This window comes from Haplochromis burtoni, unplaced genomic scaffold (assembly GCF_018398535.1).
Source record: "Haplochromis burtoni strain Fernald_Lab_line unplaced genomic scaffold, NCSU_Asbu1 Contig_39, whole genome shotgun sequence".
Lineage (NCBI taxonomy): Eukaryota > Metazoa > Chordata > Actinopteri > Cichliformes > Cichlidae > Haplochromis > Haplochromis burtoni.
The window spans coordinates 642,500-661,834 of record NW_024582400.1 but is presented as its reverse complement, the minus strand read 5'-3'; the positions used below and the strand labels follow the sequence as shown (position 1 = coordinate 661,834).

At 41.6% G+C, this 19,335-nt stretch overlaps 2 protein-coding genes across 3 annotated transcripts in view; one reads left to right on the top strand and one right to left on the bottom strand.

Annotated features, from left to right (window-relative positions):
• Nucleotides 1-13,130, top strand: part of tmem198b (transmembrane protein 198b) — a 40,938-nt gene extending 27,808 nt beyond the window's left edge. The window contains exons 2-5 of the mRNA XM_005919895.3: nucleotides 7,307-7,585; nucleotides 7,689-8,270; nucleotides 9,339-9,541; nucleotides 10,455-13,130. Of these exons, the coding sequence (XP_005919957.1) occupies nucleotides 7,429-7,585; nucleotides 7,689-8,270; nucleotides 9,339-9,541; nucleotides 10,455-10,607 (1,095 nt within the window). The 5' untranslated portion in view covers nucleotides 7,307-7,428 and the 3' untranslated portion in view covers nucleotides 10,608-13,130. The remainder of the gene's footprint in view (nucleotides 1-7,306; nucleotides 7,586-7,688; nucleotides 8,271-9,338; nucleotides 9,542-10,454) is intronic.
• Nucleotides 13,131-16,376: 3,246 nt separating this feature from the next.
• Nucleotides 16,377-19,335, bottom strand: part of LOC102289658 (low molecular weight neuronal intermediate filament-like) — a 6,453-nt gene continuing 3,494 nt past the window's right edge. For both annotated transcript variants that reach the window (XM_005919894.3, XM_042219868.1), the window contains exons 7-8: nucleotides 18,786-18,820; nucleotides 16,377-17,024 (exon numbers count right to left, since the gene is read on the bottom strand). In XM_005919894.3, the coding sequence (XP_005919956.3) occupies nucleotides 17,010-17,024; nucleotides 18,786-18,820 (50 nt within the window). In that variant the 3' untranslated portion in view covers nucleotides 16,377-17,009. The remainder of the gene's footprint in view (nucleotides 17,025-18,785; nucleotides 18,821-19,335) is intronic.

The following is a 19,335-nucleotide window of genomic DNA, read 5'->3' as shown; positions in this document are numbered from 1 at the left end:
CAGGTGCTCAGCCACACACACACACACACATATATACACAAGCACAGAGAAGGGAAGCAACACCAAAATACAAATAATAATAATAATAATATAATTCATAACTGCTCAGGGATCCTGGGTCGCTCAGACCCAGGACCCTGACAATTATAGGAAAAATCTTAAAGCCTTTGAATGAAAACAAACACTGTTGTGACAGTGATGTACACTGTTTTTTTTTTTTTTTTTTAAATGACATCAGAAACAGCAGTATGCGACATTACGTGATGGCAGAGCTTCAGTTCATCCTTTGTCATTTTTTTTTTTTTTTTTTTTAATAAATAGGACAGGGGGAATGAATGAGAGAAAGAGGGGGAGAGAAAGAAAGAAAACCAAAGGGGAGAAGAGACGGTGAGAAGGGGGGGGGAAAAACAACTCCTGGGTCACCTGTATGGAGAAAAAAAAACAAACAACAAAAAAAACAAACAGAGGAGACAGCAAACAACAAAGAGCAACATAATAATAGAGAAAACAAAGCACCATCACAATAAACTAGCTAGTCATAGATATCAATAGTTACTAAATAATAAACGATATTGTGCAGCACGCAAGATAGACAGCGCACAGTGTGCTTTGAGGCAGCAGCCAAGAAAGCTTTAGTCCGCGTCTGTGAATACCCATGTGTACACCTGTGTGCATACCTGTGTGGATCAGCATGCTTGCATTCCAAAGGTTTCTCCATGTAATGATCTGCTAGGGAGTGTGGGGGGGCCACAGCCCCGTCCTCCAGGGTGTGAAGCGGGTATGGAGGAGATCAAAACTCCAGACATCCAGAGGCCCCCAGAACACAAGAGACCATGGAAGACCAACAGAGGGGCAGCCGCGCCACTGTTCCAGTAAGAGCTGAGGAGAGTCCCAGATGAGGGCTCGCCCAGCAGCCGCGGAGCAGAAGCCAGGGGGAGTTGCAGTGACGCGCCCGTGAGCTCCGCCGGCCCCCAGCTGTGCCTGAGTGACCGAGCCCCAGGCCGAGAGGCCGGGGGCACCCCACCTCCAAAGGGGGCCCGAGCGAGCCCCAGGCCCCAGGCCCCGACAAGCGGCCGCCAAGGAGTGAGCCGGTGTGTACCCGGACGCCCACCCCCAGACACAAAGAACCACCAGCACACCGACACCTGAGGGAGTCCGCCACCGGCAGGGGAAGTGGTGGTGGGTAGAGATAGGCCTCCAAACCTTGGAGGGCCTGAGGTGTCCCCAGAGAGGTGGCGTCTGATACCCAACCTGACATATAGACACAGACATACAGGCACACACAGACACAAACATCCATTCCCACCCTCATGCTCTCATGTGCACTCACTCCACACTCAACCAACGTGGAGATAGACATAAAGAGACGCTGTACACACAATCACACTCCCCAAGCGTACTCTACAAACCGGGTCTAGGTACCCTTGCCCCTGGAGGGGGGAATTGCACCCAGACCCAGGTGGTGTTACCCTTTTCCCTGCGGTGGGGAGAGGCAGACCACCCCGACTCCGCAGCAGCAGGGAGGCCCCACACCCCAGACCGCAGCCGGACGGCCAACTCCTCCTACTAGCCCTCCCGCTCCAGCAGGCCGCAGAGAATGGGGGTGGGAGAAGACTCCAAACCTCCCTCCACCCGCTCATTGTAGTGTTGATGCATATGTGATCTAAGGTGCAATTAAAACCCAGGAGGGCATGGAGCTACCTGCCAAGGAGCAGCAGGTAAGCGCATAGTCCCTCCTGCTAGCCCTCAATGACTAAGTGTATTTAAAATTGAGAGGTGGGCAAGGACGTCAGGGGTGAGGTATACACCCTGATGGTAATTTGGACTCCGTGATTGTGCCCACCCCCAAGATCCTATATGTATGTGTAATGAGAGTGTGAATAATGTGAATGTCTAAGTTGTGGGATAAAATTGAGGCAGAGGCAGCCAGAAGGGGACAGAGGGGGGGGTAGCCTCCTCTGCACCCTGGTGACATACCCCTACTCCAAGGCCCTGCATGTGTGGGTGGTTGTGAAGGAGCGGGAAGAGGGAGGCAGCTGGAGATGGGGAGGGAAGGAAGGGAGGGGCAGGTAACCCCTCCCTGGGGCCAGCTCCCCCGCTGACCCCAGTAGGCACTCCCACCCTTCGCGACCCGCCAGGGAAAGGGGGCCTGATGTACACTGTTTTGATGGTATATATGCATCAATCTATCAATCGTTTGTTGTAAGATTCAGATAATTATTTTTTAAAAGCTAGACATTTTAAATGAGAATAAGAAAGAAAAGTATTTCTTTGTGCCCCCCTCTCCCTGTTAATGCCCTACCTGCCCCCTGGCAACACTTTGCTAGACCCGCCCCTGCACAGTTACCAGCTGTCAGCTACATAAAAAAGGATCCTGGTGTTATTTGTCTCTCAGAAACAGTTCATAACTTCCCTTCAACTCATTCATGTCACCTAAAAGGTAAACCTGTTTCTCCATCACAGCTCTGATGATCCAGTAAGGACATCTCCTGGTTTCATCTTCATGTTTCCCTCTCACCAGATAACCAAACCATATCATGACCAGCAGCTTTACAGCTGTGGCTCCAGCAAACATCAGCTGATACTAGAAATTAATATTAAATAAATTCTAACAACAGCTGATCAAGCTTAAACGTGCTGCTGTTGTTTAGCGCGACATCCGCTGGTTTCCTCTTTCGGCGCAAAGTGAGCGATAAACAAACAAGAGAGAAAGCCGATCAGCTGATCATTGATCAGTTTCATGATTGAAGTAGAAACGGGAGAGGGAGGGGGAGAATGAAAGAAGAAGAGGCAGCTGTGCAGCAAAGACACAGAATAACTCCAGCTTTGTGCCTTTTTCATTGTAGCTGAATTACGGGACAAACTGTTCCTTTTCACCTCAATAAGAAACGCGTAATATTTTCTCTGAATACCAGACGGGACGGTTGGCAACTCTAATAACTTATGAACAAAATAAAGTTCAACATCATTAACTTCATAGCACCACCCAGCTATATAGAAACTCCGTCATGCTAGCTAGCACTAGCAGTACGGAAAAAGTCAGAATAACGAAAATAAACTCCACCTAAACTTGGTTCATATCTGACCCAGAGAGACTGCAGGTCATAACTTCTTACCTGAAGTTTGGGTCTCTTTTCCTTCTGCCTCCCCTTTCCTTCATCCACCTGCTGGCCTCCACCACTTGCTAATGTTACTGAATCTGTGGAAGCTCCACGATAGCCACCACACGAAGTAACGAATAACAAGCCTATCTAAATCCCAGTAACGAGTAACGCGTTCCTGATTTTGGCATAATAACTAGTTACCGTGCTCGTTACCACAATAATAACATAGTTACTTAATAACTCGTTAGTCCCAATACTGCACATGGATGCACATGACAGACAGGGGAGCCAAGGATGAGACACAAGGAGGAAAACATGGAAACAACTAACACACGGCTAAGACAAGACACAGAGGGAGGGGGAGCAAGACACACAGAGGGAAAGCAAATGCAGACATAACTGGGGAAACCTTAAACTCAACAACATTAGAAGAACCAAATCTCAAACATAAAACATCTTAATAAAGCAAAGAGTAAGAAATCCCAAAGTGAACTATTGTTATAGTTTAAACCCTAAATATGTGGCATCTCAGGGCTTTAAATGCATATAAAAAACATGAAAACATAAAGCGAAACACTCAAGATAGCTACACGCGGTAAACTTTTCTGATGTGGGAATGGTGGACTGCATCTGATGCAATAGGATTAGGCTACTTTGAAACCTACCGCCTCTCAAAGGCATTTTTTCCAAGCTGTGTTTTTGACAGAACAGAACATTTAACCGAATTTACTTGATTTAAATGTATTATTTATTTAGTAAATTCTCAATAATTTAGCATTAAAATGCATGGAAAAATAGATATTGCCATAAAAAATTTATGGAGGATATTTGCGGTTTCTGCAAATTTGCGAGCGTTTCTACAAACAAGAACAATCCACAAGAGACTGAGGCAGTGAACTTTGAACCGCGACTTCACGGGGGTATACTGTAGTATATAATTAATAATTGTAGGTGACACTATATAATTAGGCTAAGGGTATAATTTTCTTGTAATTCAATAGAATTCAACTTTATTTTAAAATCACAATGTAATTGTATTTACATACAAATATTGTGTAGGTGACTCGCACTAAATTATGATGATAACAAATCCAGTTTTATTTGACAAGAAACGAAGAAATAATTATACTGTAAATATATTAAAGTACTGTGTAATTAACCCCAAAAGTTGATTCTGTTCATTTGGACGTAATGTTTTCAGTGGGAGAAACGTTTCATCACTCATCCAAGTGACTTCTTCAGTCTCAGCTGACTGCAGGTTTCTGCGACCTCAGAAACAGTACATTTGCACAATAACTAAACCTTGCCCACTGAATGAACAATGGGCTGTGAGGTCAGTAACTTGATCATTAATATGCAAATTGTCATGACCATTGATCAACAACCTGTGTAATTTAATTTAGGTATTGCACAACTTCTTGTATTTTACAAGAATGGGAACATAAATTATAATGTGAGTACTTTGAAGTAACTTGTTCAGTTTCATGGTAATTTCCCCATCTTGCATTGTAAATACGTTGTACTTTTTGTACTTGTTAACTTTATTAAAATCCAAGCACTGCAGCAAAAACTTTTAGGACAAGAGTTAATTTCCTTAAATGTGAAAGTGCTTCCACGTTATGCAGAAAAGTTCTGACACTTTACAAAATTACTTTGCCGTTCGAGAAGAGAGATCAAGAGAGATTTTTTTTTCTTTCTTCCCCCCCTTCTCACCGTCTCTTCTCCCCTTTGGTTTTCTTTCTCTCCCTCTCTTTCTCTCATTCTCTCTCCCTGTCCTATCCCCCAGTCATGTCTGTCCCGTTTGTAGCAACTGAAAATAAAATAAATTCATAATTATAATAAAGGTCAATCAAATGGACCAATATGGCAAGGCCATGATGATCCACTTGGTAAAATAAATCCGCTTGGCATCTTTCTTGGCCTTAAGACAACAATTCTGATGGCTAAAGATCCAAACGGGACACAAAAGAAAAAAAAAAAAAAAAAAAAGAGAGATCAAAGATCAAATACAGAGCAACAGGAGCCAGAGATAATAATGTTTTAGTACTTGGCTCCAGTCTTGAGCACTTTGTCAAACATGCCAAAGCAGTTTTCACTTCCAGTTATGTTGGGTTTTTTTTTGGTTTTTTTATCAACCCCTTCATAACCTCAGGGAGGTAATTAATCAAATCCTGAGGGAGGAAAGTGAATGACGCAAGTGGGGGAAGGCTGGGAAAAGGAGTGGCACCCAAACCAGGTGATCGAGAGGGAGCGGACGGGAGCTAGAGGTACTGAAGGCGAGAAGGGAAACAAAGCAGGCAAGAGGAAAAGGAGAGGAGAGCTCATGAATAGGAGAGTAAAGTTCCCCAGACAGGAGTTACATAAGCACCTCTGACCCAGAAACCTTCCACAACCGGACTGAACTTGCCCTGAGATGGAGAGGACGAAAACAGCCGGAGGAGAGAGCAGGCGTGGGAAGGAGGTGAAAGAGGAGGGGATTTGTTTAACGGATGTGTACATCCTTTTACAGCAGCTGTATGTGTATTGTGAATTAAATAGTTTGTGACTTGTGCATAGGTGCATGCTTTTAGATTAGCGACACTACTATGAAGCATTTCGTTAGCGTGAGAGTTATATTGACTAAAACACATGAATGAAAGGTTAGACGGGACGTGGAGGGAGCAGGCAAGGACAGATAGAGATTTGAATAATGGAGGCAGCAGGAAATGAGGTGAAAGACGAGGTGAGAGTGATTTAGAAGGAAGTCGAGGCTGGTGGTTGCTGACAGGTGTGCACAGTCAGACGCAGAGGAAAACAATAAAGAACAAACGAGGACGGCGCGAAGAAGGACAAAGGCAAGGCGAATTTATTTACCTGAGCTTCAAACAGAGGCCTGCACTGGAATGCAGACGAGGAAAGTAAACAAAGCAGTGGCTGGTGAAGCCTTTGGGAAGATTGATCACTTAATGAAATGCAATGAATCACTGCATTGTTACAGATAAACGAATATAAACCAATAATGTATGAGGATGCTTATAGAGGTTGTACAGGCAGCGCTGAGGTCGCTTGAATGGATAAGAATGCTTAGATCCAGCCTGCTTGCAGCACATGTATATTGTATCAGCTCAGTCAATTCAAGTATTTTGGGCAGAAACACCTCACTAGTTCTGGGTTTGGACTCCCTTTTATCTTCAGAGCTTCTCTAATTCTTCATCGGATAGATTCAACAAGGTGCTGGAACCATTGCTCAGAGATTTTGCTCCATGTTGAAATGATGGCATCATATAGTTGGTGCTCATTCAAGATGATAATCTCCCTCTCCCCCACATCCTAAAATCCTGTCTTGGACTGAGATCTAGTGACCGTGGAGGCCATTTGAGTTTGAGATGATCTGAGCTGGAAGCTGATTAGCTATTTAAATAGGTCTGCCCGGTGAAGAAGCTGGTGAGTGTTTATATCACACAGCTTTTTTGTTTTTAATTCTTGCCATGCCAGTGAACCAGTTTCTTTAAACAGCTACTAGAAATTGCAAGAGAAGTAGGTTAATGACAAATTTGTCAAACACAAGATCACAGCGTTACTTGCTCAACTGAAGGGATCTCCTGTCCTGTTCTTTGCTTACATTTTTGTCTGTCTTAGAGACTGTGGTGCCTCTGAAGAGTGCTGCATGAATAAATAAATATAGCTTGTTCAGTTAAGTTGGCAGCCTGCTACAGCAGATTGTAAAAGGCTGTCGTAAAAGGAAACAGAACAAACATCAAATGGATTGAAGTCAAGTAAGGATACTCAAAATCCCAGGTAACAAAACGCGTAAACCAACAGATGAAAGATTTGGGTCATGCAGAATTAGCGGCCATCAACACAGAGCACAGAGTTGTAGACATTCGGGTGAACAATGTGGGTTTTGAACACCTATTAGAAATGGAACTTATATGTCAGACTGGGAAATCACGCTGTTAAAAATAGGACTATTTGAGACTGACTCGCTGGAAAACAACCATTAAAAAAAACGTGTTGGCTAAGTTTCACAGCATATTGTGCATCTTCATACCCTCTTGGGTTTGTATTACTGTTTTCAATAATGCATTTATGCATCATGTCAGTTTTAAAACCTTTAAGGGTGATTTCACAGCTAGTGCAGACCTCCATTTGGTGGGCTCTACAGTGCTTAACTTCAACTCTTATATTGTTGCCTTATCCCTTTTCTTCTTCTCTATCCGCAGGTAAAACCATGGACCTGGACAGTGCTCCATAACCTCGCTTGCCCCTCACCTCCCTCCTGATCACCTTTTCTCCTCCTCCATTTGTCCTCCTTCCCCTTCCTTTTCTCTACTACCTGTTCACGATGACAACCACACTGGAGACGATGCTGGCACAGCCTGACCTGGAGCTGGGCCCTGATCGGATGGACGGCTGCGAGGCCGCTCGTGGGCATTACAAAGTGGTTCCCTCCGTTGTCTGCTCGATGTGTTGTCTCTTTGGCATCATTTACTGTTTCTTTGGTGAGTTGAACAGGTGATGTTAATGCAGCAGCAGCAGTTGTTCTTTGTTCTATTTAAGACCTGTTGTTGAGGTCATGTGTTTCTGGCTCTTTTTTTTTTTCAGGATATCGCTGCTTCAAGGCGGTTATGTTCCTTACGGGCCTGATGTTCGGCTCCGTCGTTATCTTTATGCTCTGCTACAAGGAGCGCGTGCTGGACACCCAGCTGAGCGTGGAGGCCTCAGTGGGCATTGGCCTGGGCATCGGGACGCTCTGCGGCCTGGTCACCATGCTGGTTCGGAGCGTGGGCCTCTTCATGGTGGGCCTGCTGCTTGGCCTGCTGGTGGCCGTGGCTACCCTGGTCGGCATGGAGGAGCTTTCTGACAGCCCGCCGCGCTCTGTCTGGGTGCCTCTGGGCGTGCTGCTTGGCCTGGGCATGCTGTTTGCTGTGCTCACCCTGCAGTGGCAGCGTCTGTTTACAACGCTGTCTACAGCGGTGTTCGGGGCAGCTGTCATCACGGTGGCTTTGGACTACTTCGTGGAGCTCTTTGCCCTTGTGCTGTACATGTATGAACGGATTAAAGCAGAGTCTGGAAAGCCTGTGTGCTGGATGACATGGGTGGTCCTCGGAGTGTGGCCTGCCCTCACCCTGCTGGGTGTCGTGGTCCAGTGGAAGGTGACCGCTGAAGGATACTCCCATACCAAGGGTGAGGAAAGCTGGTTCCAGTGTATATTTGTGGTGCTTGGCTCTGGTTTGCTGCTGACTGTAGCAGTTCACCATTTTTCTTCCTAGAAGACATACCTGCAGGACTGAGTCTAAAGGAGAGCAGGGGGTTCATTCCAGTATATTTATTTAAAATGTGAGAATTATCTCACACCAAAACAAATGATTTAATGTTCATTTATTACATCTGCAGTCTAAACTAAATGTGTTTGGGACATGTAAAATATAGAATTGAATTAGCTAAACCAACAATAAGTTATTTCGAGGTCCATGACAGCTATACCAGAGTTTTGGATTTCCCCACCTGTCAAATTTTACTTTAACCCTGGCCAAGTATTACTGACCAATCAAGTTTAAGCAGGCTTTGCTCGTTTGCTTGTAAAAACTCTCTTATTAAGAGGGAAAAAGGAAAACGCATGCTGAAATTTAAACATCAATGATCTGAGGATGGTTACACTTTTTCTTAGCTTTTTAAAATTGATAAACCAAGAAAGGTGAACACAACAGGAAGTCTTAACCTGGATATCCGCTGGTTACACACAAAATATTAGACATCATTGCCCAGATACACCAAGAGACCAGGCAATAGTTGACATATTCTTAGAATTTTAGAGCAGCTCTGGAGCTTTTCTGCAGTGATTTGGTTCTAAATGCAGCATTTACAAATACAATAAAAGCCTGATTTTTGTTGCTCTTTAATGGAACTCCTGTATCAGCTTGTAATGTCCTGACTAGACTTCAGCAGTTTTCAGCAGAAGTATATGTTATATTCACTTCTGACAAAATGCATTAATTTAAAAAAAATTATCTGAGGGTCGAATATTTTTAAGATGTCGTACATCTAAGTGAGAATCTCTTCAAAACTCAAATCTGATCTGATCTGAGTTCCTCAAGAGGACCCGTAAAGGTCCCCTAAGTTTTTAATAAGATGAACCTAATTTTCACATAGAAAAGTATATAGAATATAGATAGATATCAACATTGCCTCTGTTTTTAGCTTTGAAAAGCAAAAAATCATCTTTCCTTATTAGCCTCCCTTTGTTCTCCTCAGTAATCATCAGCCGCCAGCAGCGGAGGATGCAGGTGATGCGCATTCGCCAGCGGGATGACCGCTACCGCAACAAGAAGAAGAAGAAGCAGCAACATGGCTCCTCTTCACACCATCAACACCAATCCAAACAACTGCACACGGAGCCCGCCTACCGCCGCAAACCCAACCCTATCCGCCGCTACGATACCGACGTCCTCTCTCCTGTGAGGACCAGTAATCATACTGTTGAATGAAAATTTTTGGCCTTGAAACAAATAGCACAGTTATTTAAAGGAAATAGTCTGTCACTGAATTCTAGAAAAAAATAGAAATCAGTGTGAAACCTTATATAACTATACTCAAGGTCATTATACAATAATAAGATATAGACAAGACTGTCCTAAATCATATATACTAAATGCTTATCAATATCCTAAAAACAAGACTGATCAAGTACCATTGTCAGATATCTACCATTTAATTAAGTTACTTTATAGCTAGCTGGCGAACTGTCCCCTTGTGAGCTGTCACTGAAAAACGTAAACATCAGTTGTATATATATTTTTTTGTTGGTCCATTACACGATTTACTGATGGCTAAAATTTATTCTGTTTTAAAATATACACAAGTGTCATGTATCATGTTACCTAGTGAACCAATATAGCAAGCTAGCAAACTAGAATTCCCACTCGGCTCACCCTTTGCTGAAAAGAAAGTCTCTTTGAATTCTGAGGCTTTACATATCATGATAATAATAATCTGATCCAGTATCTGAACAAACCAAAAGATTTCTGTATTATGTCCGTTAGACAGACTAAAGTGAAGATTTTTGGCCATAATGCACAGCACCATCAGTGCAAACAACTCATACCAATAGTGAAGCAGGGAGATGATTTTGATTGTTTTTCAGCCAAGGACCCTGAAACCAGGCATTGTGTAGAATAAATAGGTAACAGTAGGTTATGTGACCACAGTCAAACATTGTTTTAACCAGATGATCAAATTTCCAACACATTTCAATAGCTTAGAGACAACCAATTGGGCAAGTAGTGATTTTGAAGTTATCCTGCCATTTGCTAAGACTGGCAATAAAAAGAAGGAACCAGACTAACTTTATAAACTCTTTGTTCTTTCTAGAGCTACATCCAGAGTTTTAGAGATCGGCAGGTACAGGCACAGCCCTTTCCAGGCCGGCTAGTCGGGGGCTCCCATGCCGTAGTGGAGATGGGCTATGACTGTGGATCCACAACGCCACTCACTGGAGCAGCAGGACCTTCGCTACGGGTCTAACCACTCCAGAACCTCCCAGATGCCTGAACATACCACTTACCCAGAGAGATGTACGTCTCTATAATCACACCTGTGCTAGAACAAACCATTACACACCTAAGAGGATGGAAAAAATATGTAGGGCTGGATTTACCTGAAATGCAAACACATTTGACTGTTTCCCTAAATAAATTTTGGATTATAAACCTCTTGCTGGAGCCACCAGTGTGGTGCCGAGGTTAGCTGACCTCTTTTCATCGTCCAAACGCACAAATGCATGCATGTACTTAACATCACAAAAACCGCAGCTACAATTTTAAAGATTGATGTGGAAGCCCAAAACAACCTGCTGGACTCATCCCCAACCTGTCTGCCACCATCTCAACTCAAACCAGGGATTGGAGCTTCAGTGCAAACCCTCCTCAGGTTCTAACAAAAATAATGAAGATTCGTTGTTAATAGTTTCTACCACTGATGTTACAGAAGCAAGTGGAAGTCGAATTAAAGGTCCAGTCAACATTGTCTTTAAGGGGAGGTAATGACCCTTCACAGCAAACTGAGATCCTCTATTTGCTCTCTGTGCCATCCGGACTACATACATCCTCTTTGAAATGAGGAAAGATTTCATAACTGTCACATTTAAAGAGGGGAAAACCCTTTGCCACCCTTGGTGCTGGACGACACACTACTTCAAGCGGCCAACTGCTCTGAAGGCCAGGGAATCTGTTTAAACGGGTGCCTTGCCCCTCCTTGGACTGTAAAGTTCAGCATCAGGAGAGCGGTTACTGGCAGATATCCCACCAGTGGCTTCTTCTTGCATTAAAAGTGAAAAAAAAAATTCAGTGAGGGGTGGTAGCCAGGGAGCTACAAAAAGCAGGGTTAAAAGACTTTTTAGAGGTGAGCTTGTTGTTTTCACAGACGTGTGGATAAATGAGGTTTTATTTACACTGGCACCTCAAAAGATCTGATTTTGCGGATTCTCAGTGCTGGAAAATATAAATCTTGCTCATTTTGTGTCCTGAACTTATTCTCTAAGAGATCAGTTTCACGTGTAAAACAGATTTCTTTTTCACTCTACCATTTACCTTTGTGTAGAACTTGGCAGAGGATGGTCAATGACAGAATAGCTGAATTTTTTTTTGTTATGCCATAAAAGTGAACATAAATTAAATTTCATTTGTTAGATAGCTCATTTACCATAATTGAAACAGGATCAAGAAAACTAATGTTATCAGATAAAATAATCATTTATTTTTATTTAATAGCTGTATGATAATGGAGGTAACATAACTGAAGAGTGGCAGAAATTAGTGCCAATGTTACATTTTTAGTTTCTTAAATATGAATAATTTAAAAAGAATTTGTTTATTCCAGTTCTCACATAGCTGTAGTCATTATTTACTGATACAATAGTGTTAAGAAAGTAAAAGCTCGATTACAAATAACGACACTAATAAAAACATGGCGGGAATTATCATTGATGTTAGCATGATAGGCTAACTAATGTCAACTTTTTAAGTAAAAACTAGTTAGCCTGCTTTACTATGGAAGGAAATTAGCCTAGCTTGCTAGCATTGACTTTTTGATTCAAATAACAGTTTATCTGCCCTGTAACCAACTTTTGAAAAGAGAACAGATAAAGATTTAATAAGTAAATTTGAGGGTTTTTTGTTTTCTAATGTTCCTTTAACATTTACATAATATTTCAGGGTTATTATAGCTGTTTGGGTTTTTTTTTCATTTAACCTAATTTAACCTGAGCTGATTGAGAGATTGTGTTTCAGGTATTGGTTATTTTCCAGTATAATAAATTAAAAGGTTTTCTCAGTGATGGTTTAGGTATCTGTCAAACAAAATCTCAGAAATGTGCCTGTTTGCACCTTAGACAGACCCAGCTGAGGTGCTAGTGTAAACAAAGCTCACAGGTCTGAGTGACAAAATGGACTAATGGCCATAGAAACTTGTATTTAGAGCAACTCTTTCCATCATGTGCATTGACCTTCTTTATTTGGGAAAGCATAACATTTTTGTCACCAGTGAAAATGTGAATACTTTGTTATTGTTGCTGCCTTTTTAAAGGAAAAGCAGACACGTGAGTGCGAAGGGGGGGTGTTTCTATTTCTCACCTGACATGCATGATCTCACCCCTCCGTCCACCCAATCCTGTGTGGCACTGAACACCCTGCACCCTTTCATGTACATCGATGTGAAATTTGTACATAAAAAAACACAACACTTACTACCTTTTTTGGGTGGGAGTGGGATTTTTTTCCCCTTTTTTTACCATTTGATTGTTATATTTAAACACTTTCTTTTCTTAAAAGTCACATTTAGTGGTTTCTTTCGAGTGGGATGTATTTATTTGTTTTATTTAATTATTTTCTGTAAGGAGAGTGCAATCATCACTGTAGGCCAGTAACTCCATGCTTTTATTAAACTGAATTATGACTATGATCATTAAAGCATGTGTTCCAATGGGCCTGTGTACAATAAAATGTAAAATGATTGGTCTTTTAAAGCAATGCCATGTAGGCACGAAACATAGTCTATTGTTGGCTCCCTCATTTCTTTCTTTCTGCCCTTTTCCTTAACATCTCTTATATCGCTCTTCTGATCTTTAACTTCATCTCCAGACACCTTTTATTCTTCTCCTCCTCATCATCTGTACATTTTAGTGCCGATACGCATACACATACAATTTAGCTCATCCTTTATATACTATACTATTTGCACTATTACTGTGGTAAATGCTTATGGAAAATGGTGTGTTCGACCTTTTAAATTTAAATTGAGAAGAAAGATCTGTTTCTCTACGCTGACCAAGAGGGCGAACATCTGTTGTAAGGAGCTTCCTGTAATCAGAGGTTAGAGTGTGGATCAAACTATTGTCTTTGTCATCAACCTCCATCATGCAGTCCTCCTCTGTTTTTGTCATATTAACATGTGTAAAGGTGGCCTATGATTGGTGCCTCAGGAATGTCTTTTGGCCGCTATACAACTGTATTAATGTACGTACATCTGAACACTTAGGGGGCATCCAGAAGGAAGTGGTTTGTCAACTTGTCAACTAGGGACTATAACAGCTACCTTGGTTGGAATAACTGCTGGTGACACAAAATAACCAGGTCCTGACTCACCAATAAGAAAAATAGATACAGTTGATCGACATATGACGGGGTGGCAAATACGTTAAAGGGTTACCTAGGCAACTGGAGCCTAAGATATGAGTGAATTGCTCACTGTGTGGATGCTCCTTTACAGACTGTTGAGCAGCCTGAACGGGCACACTCGGTACATCTGTGATCAGGGTCGTGAACTTTCCTTTGGTTTCAGAGCTGGTGGTTTGCTATGGGCAGAATTTTGTGCCATAGTTTGCTTTTAGCAGAAACATGTCTGATCTTTCCTTTTATTTATTTTTTTTATATAACTTTTTATTTATCATTTTACAGTACAGTATGGGAATACAAAACTTAAGGTCAGCATGGGAGACATTCACAGTTCCAGTAATAGCATCTACTTACATCATGGTAATATTCATTTATTCAGTGCAAAGGGGAGTACACAACCCATTTTTCCCAGAGCTTCTTAAATTTCTCGAGCTCGAGTCTAAGGACAAAGGTAAGCCTTTCCATTCCAAAAATTTCTTCCACTACCCCACGCCATTGGGCCCTAGTTGGAGGGTCTGCCTTTTGCCATCTTCGGGTTATGGCCTTCCTGCAGCCAGCCAAAAGTATTTTCAATAAATAAATATCTTTATGTGGGAGTGCCGTAGGCAATTTGCCAAGATACAACGTATCAAATGAATAGTCTATTGTAATCCCAATTATTTTGTTTATCTCAAGGGCCACCTCCCCCCAATATGGCTGGATCCTTGGGCAGGCCCAGAAGACATGAAAATGGTTTGCCATAGGGGTTCCACAACCTCTCCAACATAGGCCCTGGCTCTGTGAGCCTGTTTGCCGAGCTGTGAGTTTCGGAGTGTTAAAGAATCTCACTACATTCTTCCAACCAAACTCTCTTAAGGACCTTGAATTTGCAGTGGTAGCCTGAGACTCACATATTCCCCACCAGCTGTCCTCCGAAATTCGTGAGCCTGATTCCCTCTCCCATTTATGCTTAATGTACAGCGTAGAGTGATTTTTAGAGGCTTGTATACTACCGTATATTTTCGAGACCATCTTTTTAGAGTCATTTCTCTTGTATGCCTCTTGAAAGATATGAATTAGGTTGTATTCGTTTTCATCTCTGATTAGCAACGTCTTGTTGTAATAGTCTCTAACCTGCAAGTATCTAAAAAAGTCGTGCTTTGCCCATCCGTATGTATCTGAGATGGTTTTATAGCTTTGGAATCCCCCATTTGTTGCTAGTGAACAAAAAGAAGTAATTCCTCTCAGAGTCCACTGTTTAAAGGTCCCATCCAGCCTGGCAGGTACAAACTCCGGGTCATAAGCTATCCAATTCAAGGTCTTAGCCTGCTTTTCTATTTGTAGTTTCCCCACAACCCTGAACCATAGTTTCAGGGTGAACCGGGTCAAATGGTTCAAATCTTTGTAAAATTTTTCAGCTTGGTTCTTATTTCCTAAAAGTGACTGTAGTGGGAAGTCTAATTGTGTAATTTCCATATTTTTCCATTTAGCTTCATAGTTTGGGGAACACCAGTTTACCAGGGGCTTCAGTTGTGCGGCGTAGTAGTAATCTTGTAAGCACGGCAAAGCTCTCCCTCCCTTCTCTTTTTTCAATTGCAGCGTTTTATACTAGACCCTCGGTCTTTTCCGCCATTCCAGACGAACCGTGAGATCCATCTGTCCCACTCGTCAAATTGTTTTTGGGGTATCTCCAGGGGTAGTGACTGGAAGAGATAGAGGATTCGAGGCAGAACGTTCATTTTAATTATTTCTATTCTATTACTCATATCCAAAGGGAGGAGAGACCACCGAGTTAGGTCAGATTTGATCTCTTTGTTGAGATCAACAAAGAGATCTTTCCTTTTATTAATGTTTATTTAAGAGAATTTCACCCAATTTCTGTGGGTCTTTTTCTTTTTGTAAGAGAAACTCGCCGTTTGCCATGGAAAAATATGTATTTTGTGTATGGTTGTGGCAAGTTTCACTGCTACTTGGTAAGTAGGTAAGTATTTGGGTACAAGTGGGTGACTTCCACACAAATTCTGGGCAGCTGCAGAAATCTGCTAGCTATCAAAGCAGTGCTAGGAATGTTTTTGGTGCATCGTAATTTTGTGACCAATTTCATCTTGTGCCAGTTGCTGTGAAATCAGTTGCTAAAGCCAGTCACCTGGTCAGTGACCACTTGCTAGGAACATTCCAACTGGTATTCCAAGACCATTTGGTAATTTGTTGGGGCAAGTTCCTGGCAGTTAGTTAGTAGTATAAAATGGTAACAGACCAGCACTTCTGATTGCACTGAAGTCCTCCTGATTGCTTGGATTGCTAGCAGGTTGCCAGGCGTTTGTGTGGAAGACTGTAACCTGTCTGCAAACACTTCAGGTTTCACTACAGAGTGAAAACTACAGAGCGAGTGTCTGCAGACAAGTCACAATGATCCATGCAAACGAGAGCTGACTGCAGCAGTCTGCTAGTAATCAAAGCAATTACATGGAATTGTTGGTGTAGTATTTTCTTCATGACCAGTTTAGCCCAATTCCAGCCAGCAACTATCAGCAACCACTTGTCAACCAGTCAGGGAATTCAACATTTTCCAGTGTGAATGCTCATGGAGATTTAGGCGAACAAATTATTTGAAACATTTTATTTTAATTGGGAAAAACACCAATTTAATCTTCATATAAGCTTTTAATAATCCAACAACCAAACAAATGTGTGTGCTCATACATACATAGGTGAGTCTGTGTGTGAGATTGTATGTCTCTGTATGTCTGACATTGAATCAGAAGTGGATGCTACATTTCTGTCATTTGACTTTCGAAGGACCTTTGCATGCTGATACTTTACATGAGGTTATCATGAAGTCCTCTCCGAGCTCTTGACACACACACGCACATATACGCTATCATTCACATTAACAATAAACAGCTATTGCTTTTCCACACACAGCACATATGTCTGACCCTTAACTGACCCCTGACCCCCTAACTGCTGCTCAGATCAGATTTTGGGGTCATCACTGTCACTCTCATCGACTTCTTCACTGACAGAGTGACCCAAACTGTCCTATCCCATAAAATGTTCTTCTATCAATCAATTAAAAGTTAACACAAGTTCATGTTAGTGCATGGTTGGCCTACTGAAAAAATCCCACCACTCAATGATCAAATAAGTTTAGAAGCACAGCTTTACAATTATACCACCAAGAAAAGACAGATTAGTGTTTTGTTTTGTTTTTTAAATTATTCTTCTTCTCTCCTGCCAGTTGTCATATTTTCTGCCGTTATATTGATGACTGGATTTACTCTGATTCGTCCTGTAGGAGAAAAACATTAGAAAGATTAAACCGACTATATCAGATTTTTATCAGATGGCTTCTCTGTCTGAATGCTTGTTAGCTATCTGAAAGCGAGTAAAGGCTCTGCCCTGAATACATAGAAACTACAACAGCACTGACAGAAAGATTAAAGTAGTTTTTATATTTATCCAGAAAAAAATAGAAATTTTATCTTGTAACAAAACTTTAAAGCTGCTGGTGTAGTGTGTTCCCAATGGTCGCTACGTGTGGATCACAAGGCATCACAGAGGCGAGTGAAGTTGTAATTTTAAAGGCTGACAACTGAGGTCAGAGGTCAAACTACCATCTACCTCTAAAGGTGACTGAAATCAGGTAAAGGGCTGGGGGCATTCTGCCACTTATTTTGGCAACATTTTCAAAAATAAGAAAAAAGGGCTGCTTCTGAAAGAAATCTGCTGTTTCGTTTTGCCACTGGGGGCCATCAAAAATCACTAAAAAAAAGTGGTCCAAGCTTAAACTTAAAGACTTCAATTTCTGAGCCTTTAAAAAAATGAGTGAATTGTGAGAAACACTGAAGTGACTAAAACTGAATCATCATTAATAAAAAAATACTTTGAACAGGTTGAGATAATCTTGAAAATTGTCACACAGATGATAAATATGGGCCAATGGGGTGGAAGGATCGATCGGCTGTATCTGGTCATGGATACACAATTTTTGCCATTTGCTCATAATTTTTATTTTCAAATCCAGCTCCACAGACTAGCTTTACCTAATTCACGGATCAAAATAATCCTTTTTTATCTTGTTTGGGAACTTTTGCTGCCCATCAGTTCATACTCTGTTTGATACTATAGTCACAATAAAATAAAATAAAAACAGTGGCTATAGAGCAAAATTATTGTTAGCATGTGCAATGAACTTGTAATCTTGTGGGCTTTGAATTGGTTGCTTTAAAGATGGGGAGCAGGTCTGCGACCACTCACTGTCGGTTAGATCAACTAACATAAAAGGGCAGTAAGACTGAGTCAGTCTGTAATTTGACCAGGTTAAGGTAATAATTACCTACAATCTGTTTTTGTCTGCAAACACAGATGTTCACATTAACTATTTAGATTTAGAGTCAATTCACAATATCACAGATTTCAAACAGAAACACAGAAAATAATGTTAATAGTTGCTGTTGGACAGTAATTTAACTGCAAAATGACAAAGGCGCTCGCTCTGCAGCCTTGCTTTTATGTAGGAATATAACCCGTATACAACCAGCTGAGTTGAGTCCACTTTTGTGTTCATCAGTGTGGACTGATTCAGACTGATATCAGCATGTTGCAGTCTTGTCTGAGAGTGCAGTCAGAGGCTGGCTGCAGGTTTTTGGAGACAGGTTGCCTGGTTGCTATAACTACTTGCAATCAGTAGCTGAATGCAAAAAGCACTTTTCAACATAATCACCAGACAATTACTTATTTTTCATAGTCTGGTGTCACTGAGCCATGAAAAAAGCTGCTTTAATTCTTCCTCTTCTTATAATTCACTTTGAAACGAAGACCTAAGAACTGTACCATTTGTTTGATGATGAATTTCTTTTCCTACATTTTCTAAAACAAAACGACCTGTCAGGATTCTTAAGAAAGAAAATTTCAAAACATAAACAACACACACACACACACACACACACACACACACACACACACACACACACACACACACACACACACACACGCACGAAACTTCACAAAGAAATAAAAATATGAATAGATAAAATTAATAGTACTTTACCCCATTGTCACTGGAACCACTGTCCGGATTTGAGTCTGCAATGGAATCGGAGTGTTTAACTTTGCATGCACCATAGCACCATCTAGTGGTAGCTGCAAACAGTACTTGTGAGCCAGTTGTAAACAGGGTGAATACAGGATGGAACCTCATTTCTGCTCAACAATGCAACAGTCCTTTCAATCACTGCTATAAACACCACAGCTTCCTTCATGTTCTTGTTATTTTCAGTTACATCAGTAGTTCCCAAACTTTGTTTTCAGAATCAGAAAGTCTTTATTTATCCCCAAGGGCCATCTAACATACAACAGAGCACCATGACGTTGAAGATACGGACAGGGCATAAACAGGCAGTAAGAGTGAGATAATAAATACACTGAATATACAGTATATACACAGGTTTAAAATTAAAGTCACTGAAAGGTGAGTAAATAACTGTAAGCGAGTAAAGTGCCAGCAGTATAAAAAGAGTGTAGAGTAGTTTATGTTTATGGGTGTGGGAAATGGTCTTATCGGCTGGAGTTAAAGAGCTAGCCCCTCTTTGTTTTAAAAG